This window comes from Oncorhynchus mykiss, chromosome 7 (genome assembly GCF_057628025.1).
Source record: "Oncorhynchus mykiss isolate SJ-2025 chromosome 7, ASM5762802v1, whole genome shotgun sequence".
NCBI classification, from domain to species: domain Eukaryota; kingdom Metazoa; phylum Chordata; class Actinopteri; order Salmoniformes; family Salmonidae; genus Oncorhynchus; species Oncorhynchus mykiss.
The window spans coordinates 43,980,614-43,995,363 of record NC_143028.1 but is presented as its reverse complement, the minus strand read 5'-3'; the positions used below and the strand labels follow the sequence as shown (position 1 = coordinate 43,995,363).

General features: G+C 42.8%; 1 protein-coding gene across 2 annotated transcripts in view; it reads right to left on the bottom strand.

Moving 5' to 3' along the window:
• tafa4b (TAFA chemokine like family member 4b) overlaps positions 1-14,750 on the bottom strand; it is a 53,506-nt gene that overhangs the window by 20,583 nt on the left and 18,173 nt on the right. For both annotated transcript variants that reach the window (XM_036983444.2, XM_036983443.2), the window contains exon 4: positions 3,222-3,377. In XM_036983444.2, coding sequence (XP_036839339.1) covers positions 3,222-3,377 — 156 coding nt within the window. The remainder of the gene's footprint in view (positions 1-3,221; positions 3,378-14,750) is intronic.

The window sequence follows — 14,750 nt, the reverse complement described above, 5'->3', positions numbered from 1 at the left end:
GGTCCTCATTCACGCACCTGACAGAACCGAAGAAGAGAAGAAAAGAGGAGATGAAGAAAGCTGTGAGATTTCTGATACAGTGAGACAGGAAAATGTCAGCCGTTGGTCTTGAACAAGCTGGCTTAATGATATCAGGTCAGACTTCACAACACCCGGTAATGGAGCACAACATTCTGCCCTACAAAGGCAAACCGCCGTAACTACACTTTTGATCAAAATTGACCAAAATTCTGTACAGCCACACATTTTCAAAAATGCATATTTATCGAGAGAGGTGTGATGAATGGTGTGCTCCATTACTGGGTGCTGTGACTCATCACACCTGTCTCAATAATATGGTTTTTCAGAATGTCTTTGCAATGAAGAGCTGTTGGAAATTGATGTACAGTATTTTACAGATAATGGAGATGTCCCTCATCTAAACCTTACCACACTCATCACTGGTATTAAATTAAAAGGTGAGGGGACGGCCATCTGGCTGGTGACAGTAGGGACATCATTCTGCCTGGGGTACTTTATAACTCTGAGCTGTCAGGCCCAGTGGAGACAGTGTGACTGTGGTAAACAAGACATATTTTAACTGCTTTTCACCTTTACAGTCATTATCTATCTAACCATATAGGCCTACATACATTTAGGGAGGGAATGAGATTGAGAGATAAAAAAAAAGAACTGTACTGTTACAGCATATGGCTATTTTTCAGTTTATAAATTGTCACAACAGTGCATTATTCAGTGTTGCAGATGGCCCCCAGAAGGCTCTCTCCAAAGGGCTATCTCTGAGACCCCTGACCACACCCGAGGGTCAGCGTTAAACACAGCAGCACACTGGAGTCCTCAGGGCTCCTCTTCAGTCCAAGCAGCTCTCTCATATAGAGAGGTACCCCAAGAGGGACTAAACCAGAACAAAATGGAGGATACTGGAAAGAGCCTCTCTCTGTCCATTGCCTGAGAGGACACAGTGCCTCGCACAGCTCTAATGATGTTTAATAGCTATGTCCGCAGTGGAATAGCTCTCTAGGGCATTTTCTTATATTAGGAGGGTTAGACATGTGGGATGTAGTGAGGGGTAAAGGCATTTCTGTGTATTGAATGTACAGTACTATATTTGTATTTTTTCAGGGTTTTGCAGCTTTCTCCAGAATTCTCATTTATTACATTTTTGGCTCTAAACCAATATCTAAGATACTTAAAAATATATTTATATTATTTATATTTACTAAGTTTCCTATCAGGTAAAAAAATAAAAGATACATGAGAAAACTAGCCTTGGGTACCAGCAGGCACTTCTAAGACAAATGGCTGTTGAACAGTGCCCTCTATTGGTTAGTCATAGGAACTGTAGCTCATATGTTTAAGGTGAGGGAAAAGGGATACATTTAAATTTTAGTCACTCTTTAGCAGAAACTCTGTGAAAATGCATTCACATGACCGTACATAGCGTGGTCCCTATGCAATAGTTTCAGCAAGTCTTGTTGAACATTGACAATGTTACAGTAGTTTGTCATAAAAAAAATACAGAATTTCCAAATAACAACTGAACTTTACTGCAAGATGCTTTACTATAAAAATCTCCCATCATTACTATACGCTTGTTATTCATATATAGTACAATGGAAAAGCCCCCATCCAAGGTCTCCACATCTGTATCTGAGACATGAAGCAGCTATGTGACTGGAAGTTCAGTCTGCACTGGAACTGAGCTGACCAGCGCAGAACAACCTCTTTCTTAGAACAGGAGAGAAAAAAACATGGAAGAAGCTAAACAGAGACATTAAAGCTAGAGCCTGAGGTTACTTCACCAGTCCCTGCAGGTTCTGTTTGATTCATCCGCTCCGCTCACATATGGGACAACTATCTGTTTCCCACTGGAGGGGGGTTAATTCATCTGGATTGGCTGTGCGACAGAGTTAGGGTGTGTGTGTATATGTGCCAGGGGATAGGGAGAAGGGGAGGCCTGTCTGATGAGGGTCAGTTGACACTCAGAGGCTCTGTCTCTCCCTCAAGAGCGGAAACCCTCAACGCCATAGACAGGCAAAATGCAAGGTCGATCAAAATGACTCCTGGGTTTTCTCTCTCTATCGTCGCTAAGACAACACCATCCCCTTCATAACTCCTCGCCTTGCACTCTCTTGCTCCATTTCTCCATCTTTCTCTCTCTCTCTTTCTCTCTGTCTCTCTCACATACACACACACAAACACACACTTTTGTCCCGCAATCTTTTTTTATAATGAAATGTAATCTATTTTCCTAAGGGTTTTATTTGTGGAAACCTGATTCAACAATATTGAGTCTAGAGATATGACAGGGTGCGAGGGAGCAGAAAATTATTTTTCTATTACCATCTGACATACTGTATGGTCGAAAGGCCTGAATTGATGTGAAATGGAATGCTTTCCCAAATTAAATGAGCCCTTTTAAATTGTGTTTTTTTTTTCAGGCCTTGGGCCAAACCTTCGGAGGCTGCCAGATGTGCTATATTTCCCTCTCCTGTCGTATTCCTCTAGAGGATAAGAGAAGGAAGGCGACACTGCAGAGTGATCTTCCATTACCTGCATTAGCCTGCTGTGGCCCGAGCCTTTAATGTTACATGATCTACTATAAACAGGATGGGGGACAGGCTGCACCATAGAGAAATCCACACCCACTTTATCATGAGGTAGAGAACTAAAGCACTTTGTGAGACTATTAGAGTGTGTGCCAGCTTCCTGTCCATGCAGGAAGTGGCTTAGTCTGGCTGTGTGGTAAATATTTCAACAAGTCCTTCAAACACAGCTCTGATGGGATCTACACTGTCAGAACAGCTTCTAAGACTACGTTGGTATACATTGCTAACATCCATGTATATGCAAATTCAAATAAATGACACCCACATGCCAGTGGAGGCTGCTGAGAGGAGGACGGCTCATAATAATGGCTGGAACAGAGCAAATGGAAACCATGTGTTATATGTATTCGATAGCCCGTCTTCCTCAATTAAGGTGCCACCAACCTCCTGTGCCATATGCACACATGTACACACACACACAAACACACACACATACACACACAGTAGTCAAGTGTGATCCCACACATATCCTTTAGGGGGTTGTAGGGCCGGTATGAAATAAATAGAGCCCACACACTCATAGGCTCCACCACGTACCTGTATTGATAAACAAACAACATATCAATCCTGCAAGGATCTTCTTCAGGTCACACACACACAATGTACGTTTACCTTCCACACAGGAGGGCCTGGCTCTGGTTGTGCCAGCGACCTGGCCTGGGAAACAGGAGCACTTGACGGTCTGAGAGCGCTCCTCAATCTTGTTCTTATTACAGCAGCGGTGGATGGCCACCACCTCACAGGTCCCCTGCTTCACCTGGTAGGAGGCTGAGAGACAGAGAGAGGGAGGCAGACAGAGAGAGTATTCAATGTGGTTGCAGTAGTACAGTATTATTTCAACATATACATTTAAAAAAGCATCTTATTGAAATACAAGAAAGGAAAAAGCCACCCTTGAGTATTCGGAGTTTATACAATAGAAAAAACTGTTGAATTATTTACAGTTGTATAAACACCAGGAATTATTCTAAAGATGCAGACAGTTTCACTTTCAATATAAGACTATGCATTTATGCCAATATTTTGGTCCATTCTTAGCTCAACAGCATCATTAACATTAAACACCTGCCCGTTCATTGTGTGCAGGGTTATCTTGTAAAGAAAATCCCAGTAACATTATTTAATTAAGTAAATAAACAAACAAAAGGTTGGTTTTCAGTGGAATTCTCTAAGTCAAAATTATTAACCACCTGATAGCAGTAGAGAAACCGCGTCCATATTGTGTGAGGCAGCATTTAACAAGCATCTGGAGCTCTGTCCTGCTCTCTGCTGGAGTTCCTCCCAAAACACAATACACCAAACTCTCCACATAATGAAGCTTAACAGTTTTACTCTTCTGTTTAACTCTCTAGATTTAACTTTCTGGGGGCTATTTCTTATTGATTATTGTAACTATCAGCAGTTTTCATTTTGACACAGATGCCTTGTGTGGGTTTACACTCAATACGTTTAAACATGCACAACAAACGGTCTGTAAATGTTCCAAAGAAACCCACTTACGGTATGTTACATTTACTGTTAGTCAGATTTGTTTAAAAGTTCAACCCTGAGTTGAATGACCTTAGTAAGCTAACCTTCCTAACACACACACACACACTCACACACACACACACACACACACACACACACACACACACACACACACACACACACACACACACACACCGCGCGCTTCGACAGGCCGAGGCCCCTCTCATTCTGATTTAAAGTTTGCTTGTTCTCTTCTCCAGAGAACCCTCTCAATGATCCCTTGGCCTCATCCCTCTGTTTTCATTTCCCCAGGGGCACAGGGAACTGGTGGGTTATCCCTACACATGCACACACACATATATCCAAGGCAGGGAAAAAAAATGAAACCATACTTGGAGCATGGAGATATTGAAGAAATAAGGAATGCTGCTGAGACAGAGAGATCTATTCAACAGTGAGAGAATCTTTGTCAGTATGCACTATCTACTTAATAATGCGGTCACACACCATCCAATTTCTTCCATCTATCTCAAAAGCAAAATTCCCTTCAAAAACCATCCTCTTGTTAGTGTGGCATCCTGTACCACAGTCTGCATACCAATGCCTGGGTAAGACAGGGATAGCTAGTTCCCCCATCCAGAAAACAATCGTCTTGTTAGTGTGAGACTACCACAAGCAAAATGAAACAGAGAGAGGGAGCCCATGTGAGCGTGTGCATGTGTGCATGCACATGTGCATGTGTGTGTGTGTGTGTGTCTGCGCATGCGTGTGTGTGTGATGCAGGGAGCTGGGGAGGTGGGGGCGGGGGGGATCTGTCATAGGCAGAAAGGAGAACAAAGAGCCTGCTGTCTCCTGGTGGCATAATGAGGTCACAGGGTCAGAGCAGCATCTCTCTCCGTCTCTCTTCTTTAATCCATTCATTTTTCTCTCTACAGTGTTTTCCTCATCCACCAATCTATACTGCACGAGTCTACATCCGACAAGTCAACCTGAACTTCTGAGTGTTACCCAGTGTATAGAGACAAAGTAGAGCATTCCATAATGCATGCATATCTTTTGATGATCTGTAACTGTAAAGTAACCTCTTGTCTTGACCGTCCCTGATCTGTAAGGATGATTCTGGGATAGTGGCTTGAGTCAGAGAAGTCACAGCAGTATCACAGCAGTATCACAGCAGTATCACAGCAGTATCACAGCAGAGTATCACAGCAGTATTGAAGCACTCTGCTTCAACCATCTTGTTCAAATCAAATCAAATTGTATTAGTCACATGCGCCGAATACAACAGGTGTAGGTAGACCTTACAGTGAAATGCTTACTTACGAGCCCCTAACCAACAATGCCGTTTAAAAACATTATGGATAAGAGTAAGAGATCAAGGTAAAAAGTTATTAAAGAGCAGCAGTAAAATAACAATAGCGAGACTATATACAGGGGGGTACCGATACAGAGTCAATATGCGGGGGCACCGATTAGTTGAAGTAATATGTACATGTAGGTAGAGTTATTAAAGTGACTATGCATAGATGCCAACAGAGAGTAGCAATTGTGTAAAGGGGGAAGGGGGGCACTGCAAATAGTCTGGGTAGCCTTTTGACTAGATGTTCAGGACTCTTATGGCTTGGGGGCAGAAACTCTTGGACCTAGACTTGGCGCTCCGGTACCGCTTAGCAGAGAGGTATCAGAGAGAACAGTCTATGACTAGGGTGGCTGGAGACTTTGACAATTTTTAGGGCCTTCCTCTGACACCGCCTGGAATAGAGGTCCTGGATGGCAGGAAGCTTGGCCCCAGTGATGTACTGGGCCGTACGCACTACCCTCTGTAGTGCAACCTATCAAGATGCTCTTGATGGTGCAGCTATAGAACCTTTTGAGGATCTGCGGACCCATGCCAATTCTTTTCAGTAGCCTGAGGGAGAATAGGTTTTGTCGTGCCCTCTTCACGACTGTCTTGGTGTGCTTGGACCATGTTAGTTTGTTGGTGATGTGGACACCAAGGAACTTGAAGCCCTCAACCTGCTCCACAGCAACCCCGTCGATGAGAATGGAGGTATGCTCTGTCCTCTTTTTCCTGCAGTCCAAAATCATCTCATGTGTCTTGATCACGTTGAGAGAGAGGTTGCTGTCCTGGCACCACACGGCCAGGTCTCTGACCTCCTCCCTATAGGCTGTCTCATCGTTGTCGGTGATTAGGGCTACCACTGTTGTGTCATTGGCAAACGTAATGATGGTGTTAGAATCGTGCCTGGCCGTGCAGTCATGAATGAACAGGGAGTACAGGAGTGGACTGAGCACTTACGACTGAGCGGCCCCTGTGTTGAGGATCAGCATGGCGGATGTGGCCCATCAGGAAGTCCAGGATCCAGTTGCAGTTGTGTTTAGTCCCAGGGTCCTTAGCTTATTGATGAGCTTTAAGGGCACTATGGTGTTGAACGCTGAGCTGTTGTCAATTAATAGCATTCTCACATAGGTGTTCCTTTTGTCCAGGTGGGAAAGGGCAGTGAAATGGAGATTGCATCATCTGTGGATCTGTAGGGGTGGTCTGCAAATTGGAGTGGATCCAGGGTTTCTGGGATGTCAGCACATGTTTGCAGTACACGTCCTGGTAATCCTTCTGACCCTGCGGCCTTGTGAATGTTGACCTGTCTATAGGACTTGCTCACATCGGCTGAGGAGAGCGTGATCACCAGAACAGCTGGTGCTCTCATGCATGTTTCAGTGTTTTTTGCCTCGAAGTGAGTACAGACATTGTTTGGTTTGTCAGGTAGGCTCGTGTTACTGGGCAGCTCTTGGCTGTGCTTCCTTTTGTAGTCTGTAATGGTTTGCAAGCCCTGCCACATCTGACTAGCATCAAAGCCGGTGTAATATGATTCGATCTTAGTCCTGTATTGACTCTTTGCCTGTTTGATGGTTCGTCGGAGGGCATAGCGGGATTTCTTATAAGCTTCCGGTTTAAAGTCCCGCTCCTTGAAAGCGGCAGCTCTAGCCTTTAGCTCAGTGCAGATGCTGCCTGTAATCCATGGCTTCTGGTTGGGGTATGTACATATGGTCACTGTGGGGACGACATTGATGCACTTATTGATGAAGCCAATGACTGTGGTGTACTCTGCAATGCCATTGGAGGAATCCCGGAACATATTCCAGTCTATGCTAGCAAAAGTCCTGTAGCTTAGCATCTGCTTCATCTGACCACTTTTTTATTGATCTAGTCACTTGTGCTTCCTGTATTAACTTTTGCTTGTAAGCAGGAATCAGGAGGATATAATTATGGTCAGATTTTCCAAATGGAGGGCGAGGGAGAGCTTTGTACGCATCTCTGTGTGTGGAGAAAAGGTGGTCCAGAGGTATTTTTCCTCTGGTTGCACATTTAACATGCTGATAGAAATTTGGTAAAACAGATATAAGTTTCCCTGCATTAAAGTCCCCGGCTACTAGGAGCGCTTCCTCTGGGTGAGTGTTTTTTTATTTGCTTATGGCAGAATACAGCTCATTCAATGCTGTCTTAGTGCCAGCCTCTCTGTAGTGGTATATAAACAGCTACAAAGAATACAGATGAAAACTATCTCGGTAGCTAGTGTGGTCTACAGCTTATCATGCTGTACTCTACCTCAAGCGAGCAATAGCTCGAGACTTCCTTAGATATCATCCACCAGCTGTTGTTTACAAATATACATAGACCACCGCCCCTTGCCTTTCCAGACACCACTGTTCTATACTGCCGGTACATCGTATAACCAGCCAACTGTATGTTGATGTTGTCGTCGTTCAGCCATGACTCCATGAAGCATAAGATGTTACAGTTTCTAATGTCCTGTTGGTAGTTTAATCTTCCACGTAACTCGTTGATTTTATTCTCCAAAGATTGCACATTTGCTAGCAGAACGGATGGAAGTGGGGATTTATTAGATCGCCTACGAATTCTTAGAAGGCAGCCCAACCTTCGGCCCCTCTTTTTCCGCCTCCTCTTCACCCAGATCACGGGGATTGGGGCCTATTCCTGAGGAAGCAGTTTATCCTTCTCGTCGGACTCGTCAGAGTCGTGAAAGGAAAAAAAGGATTCTGCTAATCCGTGGTGAGTAATCGTAGTCCTGATGTCTGGAAGTTATTTTCAGACAGAAGAGATGGTAGCAGCAACATTGTGTACAAAATTTGTCAAAAAATAAGTTACAAACAACGCAAATAAACGAACAAAAAAACACAATTGGCTGGGGGCACATTGAACATCTGCCTTCTTCTCTAGCGCCATTTTACACAAAGTGGTGTTATGGCAGTCTTAATGTAATAAACCTCAGCTCAGGCTGAAAGAAAAATACATTTCAAGTATGGCTATTTGGGTCTATTCCTGTGGCAGCCAAGCAAGCGTTTTCTGGGCGGCAAACTAAGCAGCTCTAACTTGAACTGATTGAGCAGCCAGTCAACTGATGTATTCTGACAGACAGAAGTGGCCCAGACCATGTGCAATTTATCAAAAAGCCTGTCCTTACCCTGTCAATAACTGACAAGCATGTCTGCAATGGAAGGCCAGACATTTGCTATATCTGTCTAAGGGAGTTCAATCAATTCCAGGGACAGACACAGACTGCAGCTCCATCCAAGAAAATTACAGAATTGAAACGATAAGGACTTTAATTCATAAAATCAGAATGACTACGAAAACAAATCTTGTTTTCAATAAACAGAACAAGTCTGGATATATTTTCTCCTGTAAAATGGAGGAACATCACAACATGGCTCCACTGCCTCACACGTTTACCTTGTCTTCCATATGAACTAACCCTGTTAGAGTAAATGCTATTATCTTCCCCATTCCCCCGTCACATCCACATCCTCCTCTTCCACACCTCTAACCATCTCTACCATCTCTCCTGTTTTCCATCTACCCATTGATCCCCATTCTCAACCCTACTCTCACTTCCTCTCCCCCACTCCCACCACACCCTACCTTCCTCTCCCCCACTCCCACCACACCCTACCTTCCTCTCCCCCACTCCCACTCCCACCACACCCTACCTTCCTCTCCCCCACTCCCACCACACCCTACCTTCCTCTCCCCCACTCCCTACCTTCTTATCCTGCATTCCCACTCTTCCTCTCCAATCTCTCTCCAGCTCAGTTGTGAACGGTCCTATACTGCACAGCCCATCAATCAGCCTGACATTATCTGTGTTTCACAGGCCCAGATCAGGCCCCGTCCACAGATTTATTCTAATTTCACAGGTTGTTTGTACGGCTGAGTGGTCCTATGCAGAGACCTCATTTATACACAAATCTATCCCCAATAAAACCCACTCACTGTGACAGCAAATCAGTGTTTGTCAAGGAGGAAAAAACACACCCTCTCACACACGTACACGCACACGGTCACACGCGGTTACGTTCACACACGTGATATTTTAGTCCTGCTTATAAAAGGGGATAACCACTGTTATTACCAATATGTATGTTCCAACAACATCTGTTTAGAGTGATTGTGATGCATCTTTACTTAGAGGATCAGACATTATTGGAGTGAGGGTCTGGTCTGCTGAAAGTGACCTTGCAGAAAGGTGTACAGTATATCTCCAGTTATGGGCTAATGGACTTTAATAAGGTGGGGCCTTAACCTAAGGTCCAGGAGAGGATAGGATAGATGCTCTTACCCAGTGGGAGGACCATAATGATGTCAGGGAACAGTGTAGCTGCCCTACATGTCCTGCTTAAAGTGATTAGCGAAGATGACAAAGTCCACTGTGTTCTCAGTTCTTTGTTTTAATAAGGTGAACCCCCAGGAAAAAAAACATTTAAGAGCACCGGCAGGTGGGTGGATGATTTGGCTTCTCTATGTCCTTAAACTTAATGTCTAGCTTGATCAAGACCCCAAAACAGCACACACAACACAAATTGGTTTTCAGCCTGAGAGACCTGCACTGACCTATATGTGCAGTGCAAGAGTTTGTTTGATGGGCCATAGAGGCCTAAAAGTGTGTGTGTGTCTGTGTTTGTGTGTGTGTTTGCGTGCACCTGTGTACTTTCAGTGCATTGAACACCCAGAAGGCCAAAGTACCACACAAGCAGATACTGTTGTTGGTGGATAGAGACCGTTACTGTGAGCGAACAAAGACGGTGACTCGGCCCTGACTGTATGAGGGCAGAATAGTCTCAATATTTTATCAGTATAATGTCCCACGATCCATGTGTACGTTTACCATAACTCCCAAATAAAACCGTGATCTGTGAATATATCAAAAGATTTCACTAAGACAACCATTATCTGTGAATATGTTCAAATGTTATACTAATAAAACCATGATCTGTGAATATGTCTATCTATTTAACAAAAAAAACATGATCTGTATATATATTCAGCTGCATATATATTCAGCATAAGTCACAAATAAATCCATGATCAGTAAACATATTCAACATAGCTCACAAATAAATCAGCAATTTAAAACAAATGCAGAACGATTTGTGTGCAAATAGTCCTAAATTCCTAACATCTACAACTGTGGAATGTACATTTCAGCCTCAAAATCTGGGTGTGGATCTATAATCTTTGTTTACAGAATTTTGAGATTATTTTTCCGCTGGAATGGTGAATCCCAAACCACAGTTGTAACGTGTTGCTGACGAAACTCTGAGGTTGACTTTCAGAGAGTGGCCAGGGAACAATGAACCAAACGACTTCACTCATGACTTGAATGATGCAATTCATGTTCCACTTTTAAGAAGTTGGAGCTCTTTTCTGTCTGCATTAACAAGGACAACACACAGGTCTTTCCATCATTGCATGATATTTTATGTGTAAATGAACTCAAGCTTACGGACCATGTCAAATGTGATACAGCGAAACACCTGAGTGAGCTGGGGGAGCAATTACGCAGGTTCTTTCCCGAAACGGACGACACAAACAACTGGATTTGTTATCCCTTTCATGCCCTGCCTCCAGTCAACTTACAGATATCTGAACAAGAGAGCCTCATCCAAATTGCAACAAGCGTTTATGTGAAAGTTGCATTTTTTCAGAAGCCACTGACAGATATCTGGATTGGGCTGCACTCAGAGTATCCTGCCTTGGCAAATCGCGCTGTTAAGACACTGATGCCCTTTTTAACCAAATACCTATGTGAGAGTGGATTCTCGGCCCTCACTAGCATGAAAACTAAATACAGGCACAGACTGTGTGTGGTAAAATGATTTAAGACTGAGACTCTCTCCAATACAACCCAACATTGCGAGTTATGTGCATCACTTCAAGCGCACCCTTCTCATTAACCTGTGTTGAGTTATTCACAATGTTTGTTGAACAAATAAGGTTTTATATGTAAGATGGCTAAATAAAGAGCTAAATGATTGATTATTATTGTATTATTATTTGTGCTCTGGTCCTATAAGAGCTCTTTGTCACTTCCCCCACGAGCCGGGTTGTGACAAAATCTCACACTCCTTATGTTTAATTAATGTGTTGTATAGTGTGTGTGTGTAGCAGGCTTACAATGATGGCAAAAAACAACATTTGAAAGTACGCTTACCCTGGTGCTAGAAGGGGTACACAGCTGGAGGTTGAATGTTTGAAAGGGTATAGGACTATAAATGTTTGGGAACAACTGCCCTAGAGGCATCAATTCCTCCTATTTTCAGGTGTATTGTAGAGGAAGGAAAGGAAATTAAAGGCTGATTTACCTAACTAGACACCAAAGGAGTCTCCCGGAATGTCCAACCTCGTGAAGGGGTTTAATAACTTGTCATTTTAAATCTTAACAGTGATGGTTAGGTAAGTCGGAGGTTTGTGGAGCAGGGCTTTGTAAACAAAAAGAGCGTAATAATGTGATCTAGGGGACTTCAAAGAGGTCCAGCCAACCTTTTGGTAAAGAAGACAGTGATGAGTAATAAAATTGTCTCCCTTGATAAAACGAAGGGAGCTATGATAAACAGCATCCAAGTGTTTAAGGGTAGAGGCAGCTGCACTTTGATAAATGTGACTCATTTCAGGAAACACAGGAGAGCATTTTGAGAGCAGTCGCGGGTCACACAGGAGAGCAGTTTAATCAAAATGCGATTTTTGGCAGAAATGCCTTCTGGAACATGTGAACTTTCATGTGCCTTAATAACAAATTTGTATGCCATATGTAAATATGAAATAAATTGTTTAATTACTAGAATATCTGGTTTAGCCGCAGAAAAAGAGAACAACCTTCCTGCGAGGCCATGATTGGCTGAGATAATAAGATTGGATTGGTCTGCCATATAGCACATTTCTGTTTATTTGAGCTGGACAGTGTGTAAAGATAATCCTGTCTAACGCTGCTTTTTTATGTATCGCATAGTAAAACTGCATAAGTGTTTCTTGATGACTGGATTTTGAAATCAGTGGAACTTGAGAATGATAGCTAAGGAGATGGAGAAAACACCTGTCTCCAGATTACATCTTCAATCTAAGGGCAACCATGGCATCCGTGACAGGGCGACGTGTCCATCCACGGGTAAGATAGTCTAGATAGCTACATTTTTAGATATTACACATTTCAAATTGTGACAGAAAGTGATTTCATTTCAAGTTAAAGTGTACTGTTAGCTAGCTAATGTTAGCTGGCTGGCTTGCACCCCCCTATACACATCAATGGGACAGCAGTGGACAAGGTGGAAAGTTTACGTTCCTCTGCGAACACATCACTGACAAACTGAAATGGTCCACCCACACAGACAGTATAGTGAAGAAGGCGCAACATCGCTTATTCAACCTCAAGAGGCTGAAGAAATTTGGCTTGTCACCTAAAACCCTCACAAACTTGTACAGATGCACAATTGAGAGCACCCTGTTGGTCTGTATCACCGTGTGGTACGGCAACTGCACCGCCCACAACTGCAAGGCTCTCCAGAGGGTGGTGCGGTCTGTGCAAGGCCTCAAAGCTTGGACCGAGAGGCTGAAAAACAGATTCTATCTCAAGGCCAGCAGACTGTTAAACAGCCACCACTAGCACAGAAAGACTGCTGCCTACATTCAGATTTGAAATCATGGGCCACTTTAATAAATGGAACATTAGTCACTTTATTAATGCCACTTTAATAATGTTTACATATCTTGCATTACTCATCTCATATGTATATACTGCATTCTATACTATCTATTGCATCTTAGCCTGTGCCGCACAACATTGCTCATCTATTTATTTATATTTATATATTCTTATTCCATTCCTTTACTTAGATATGTGTGTATTGGATATTTGTTGGGGAATTGTTAGATATTACTTGTTAGATATTGCTGCACTGTCGGAACTAGAAGCACAAGCAACCCTACTCCTCGGCCAGAGCGTCCAGTGTGCGCTCTGAACTCTCCAAGAGCGAAACGCCCTGAAATTACGAACGGACAATCTGACAACGCTCTGAATTTATGAACGCCTAGAGCGCACTCTGGCACTCCAGATTTAATTGATAAGCACACCCTTCAGTAGAATGTCTCTGCGACAACTGTTGATAGACGTAGCTGGTAATCTCGATCTGACTATCTACTCCAATATCAGAGCACTCTCATCTGAGTGTGCCAGAGTGCAGAATAACTGATGAATTTACAATTATGCATAAAATGTAACCAGCAGCACAGTTGCAGTCACCAACGCTCTGGATAACAACCAGCTCTGCTAGGGAAAGTAACGGTCAGTGAGCTGTTCTCTCATTTGTGTCTGGAAGTTGCTAGCAAATTAGCCAGTAAGCTTGGGTGCTTGACTGGTGTTCTTAGTACAGAATGCTTGGATTATCCCTTAAAGAGAAGGGTGGGGCTAAAGCTTAAGAGGGTGTGAACGATGCTGGGTGTAGACAAAGACGAGCTCTCCAGTAGGTACCAAAACATTCAAAGGCCATTTTCTAAAAAGTGAGGTTACAAGTTTATCAACTTTCAAGTAGAATTACTTTCATATTGTTCCTCAAATGCGAGACAGCCTTTGCATACCATTTTGAAGCTCTGTGTTTCTGCTTTTATCCAATGCTTTTATTCAAATTTTGCTACATAAGACCGAATCAAGGCGGTCGGTCAGAAATAGTATCACCATAATCAAGAACAGGTAGAAATGTTGAATGCACAATCTGCTTCCTGCTGAATAGAAAGAGACAAGATCTGTTTCTGTATAAAAAAATATATTTAAAAGCCCACATTAAATCTTAGTTTCTTAACAATCTTAGTCATATGGTTTTTAAACAATAAATCACTGTCAATGCAAATACCAAGTACGCAGGGACTTTTTTGATTATAGAACCATCTGATGAGTAAAGATGTAATCCATCTGAGACAATCTTCAGAGAACTTGAAAACAACATGTATTTAGTTTTAACTCATATTAAGTATGAGTTTTAAATCAGTAGGGGCTTCCTGCACAACTGCAAAATGGTACTGTAGTCTTGCCAAAGCCAGGTCAGCAGTCGGGGCAATTGCATACATATTAGTATCATCTGCATATAGATTACATTTTATTTTTTAATGGATTGACCAATAGCATTTATATGAATAGTGAAAAGAACAGGTCCTCGTATCAACCCCTGCGGCACACCTTAAAATACTTCAAGAAATGTGGAAGTATTTCAGTCACGATGGCCTTTGTTCTGTTACTAAGATATTCATGAAACCATGAAGAGGCATCAGAACTCAGGCCTATCGAGGATAACTTATTCAATAAAACAACATGATGCAACAAAATC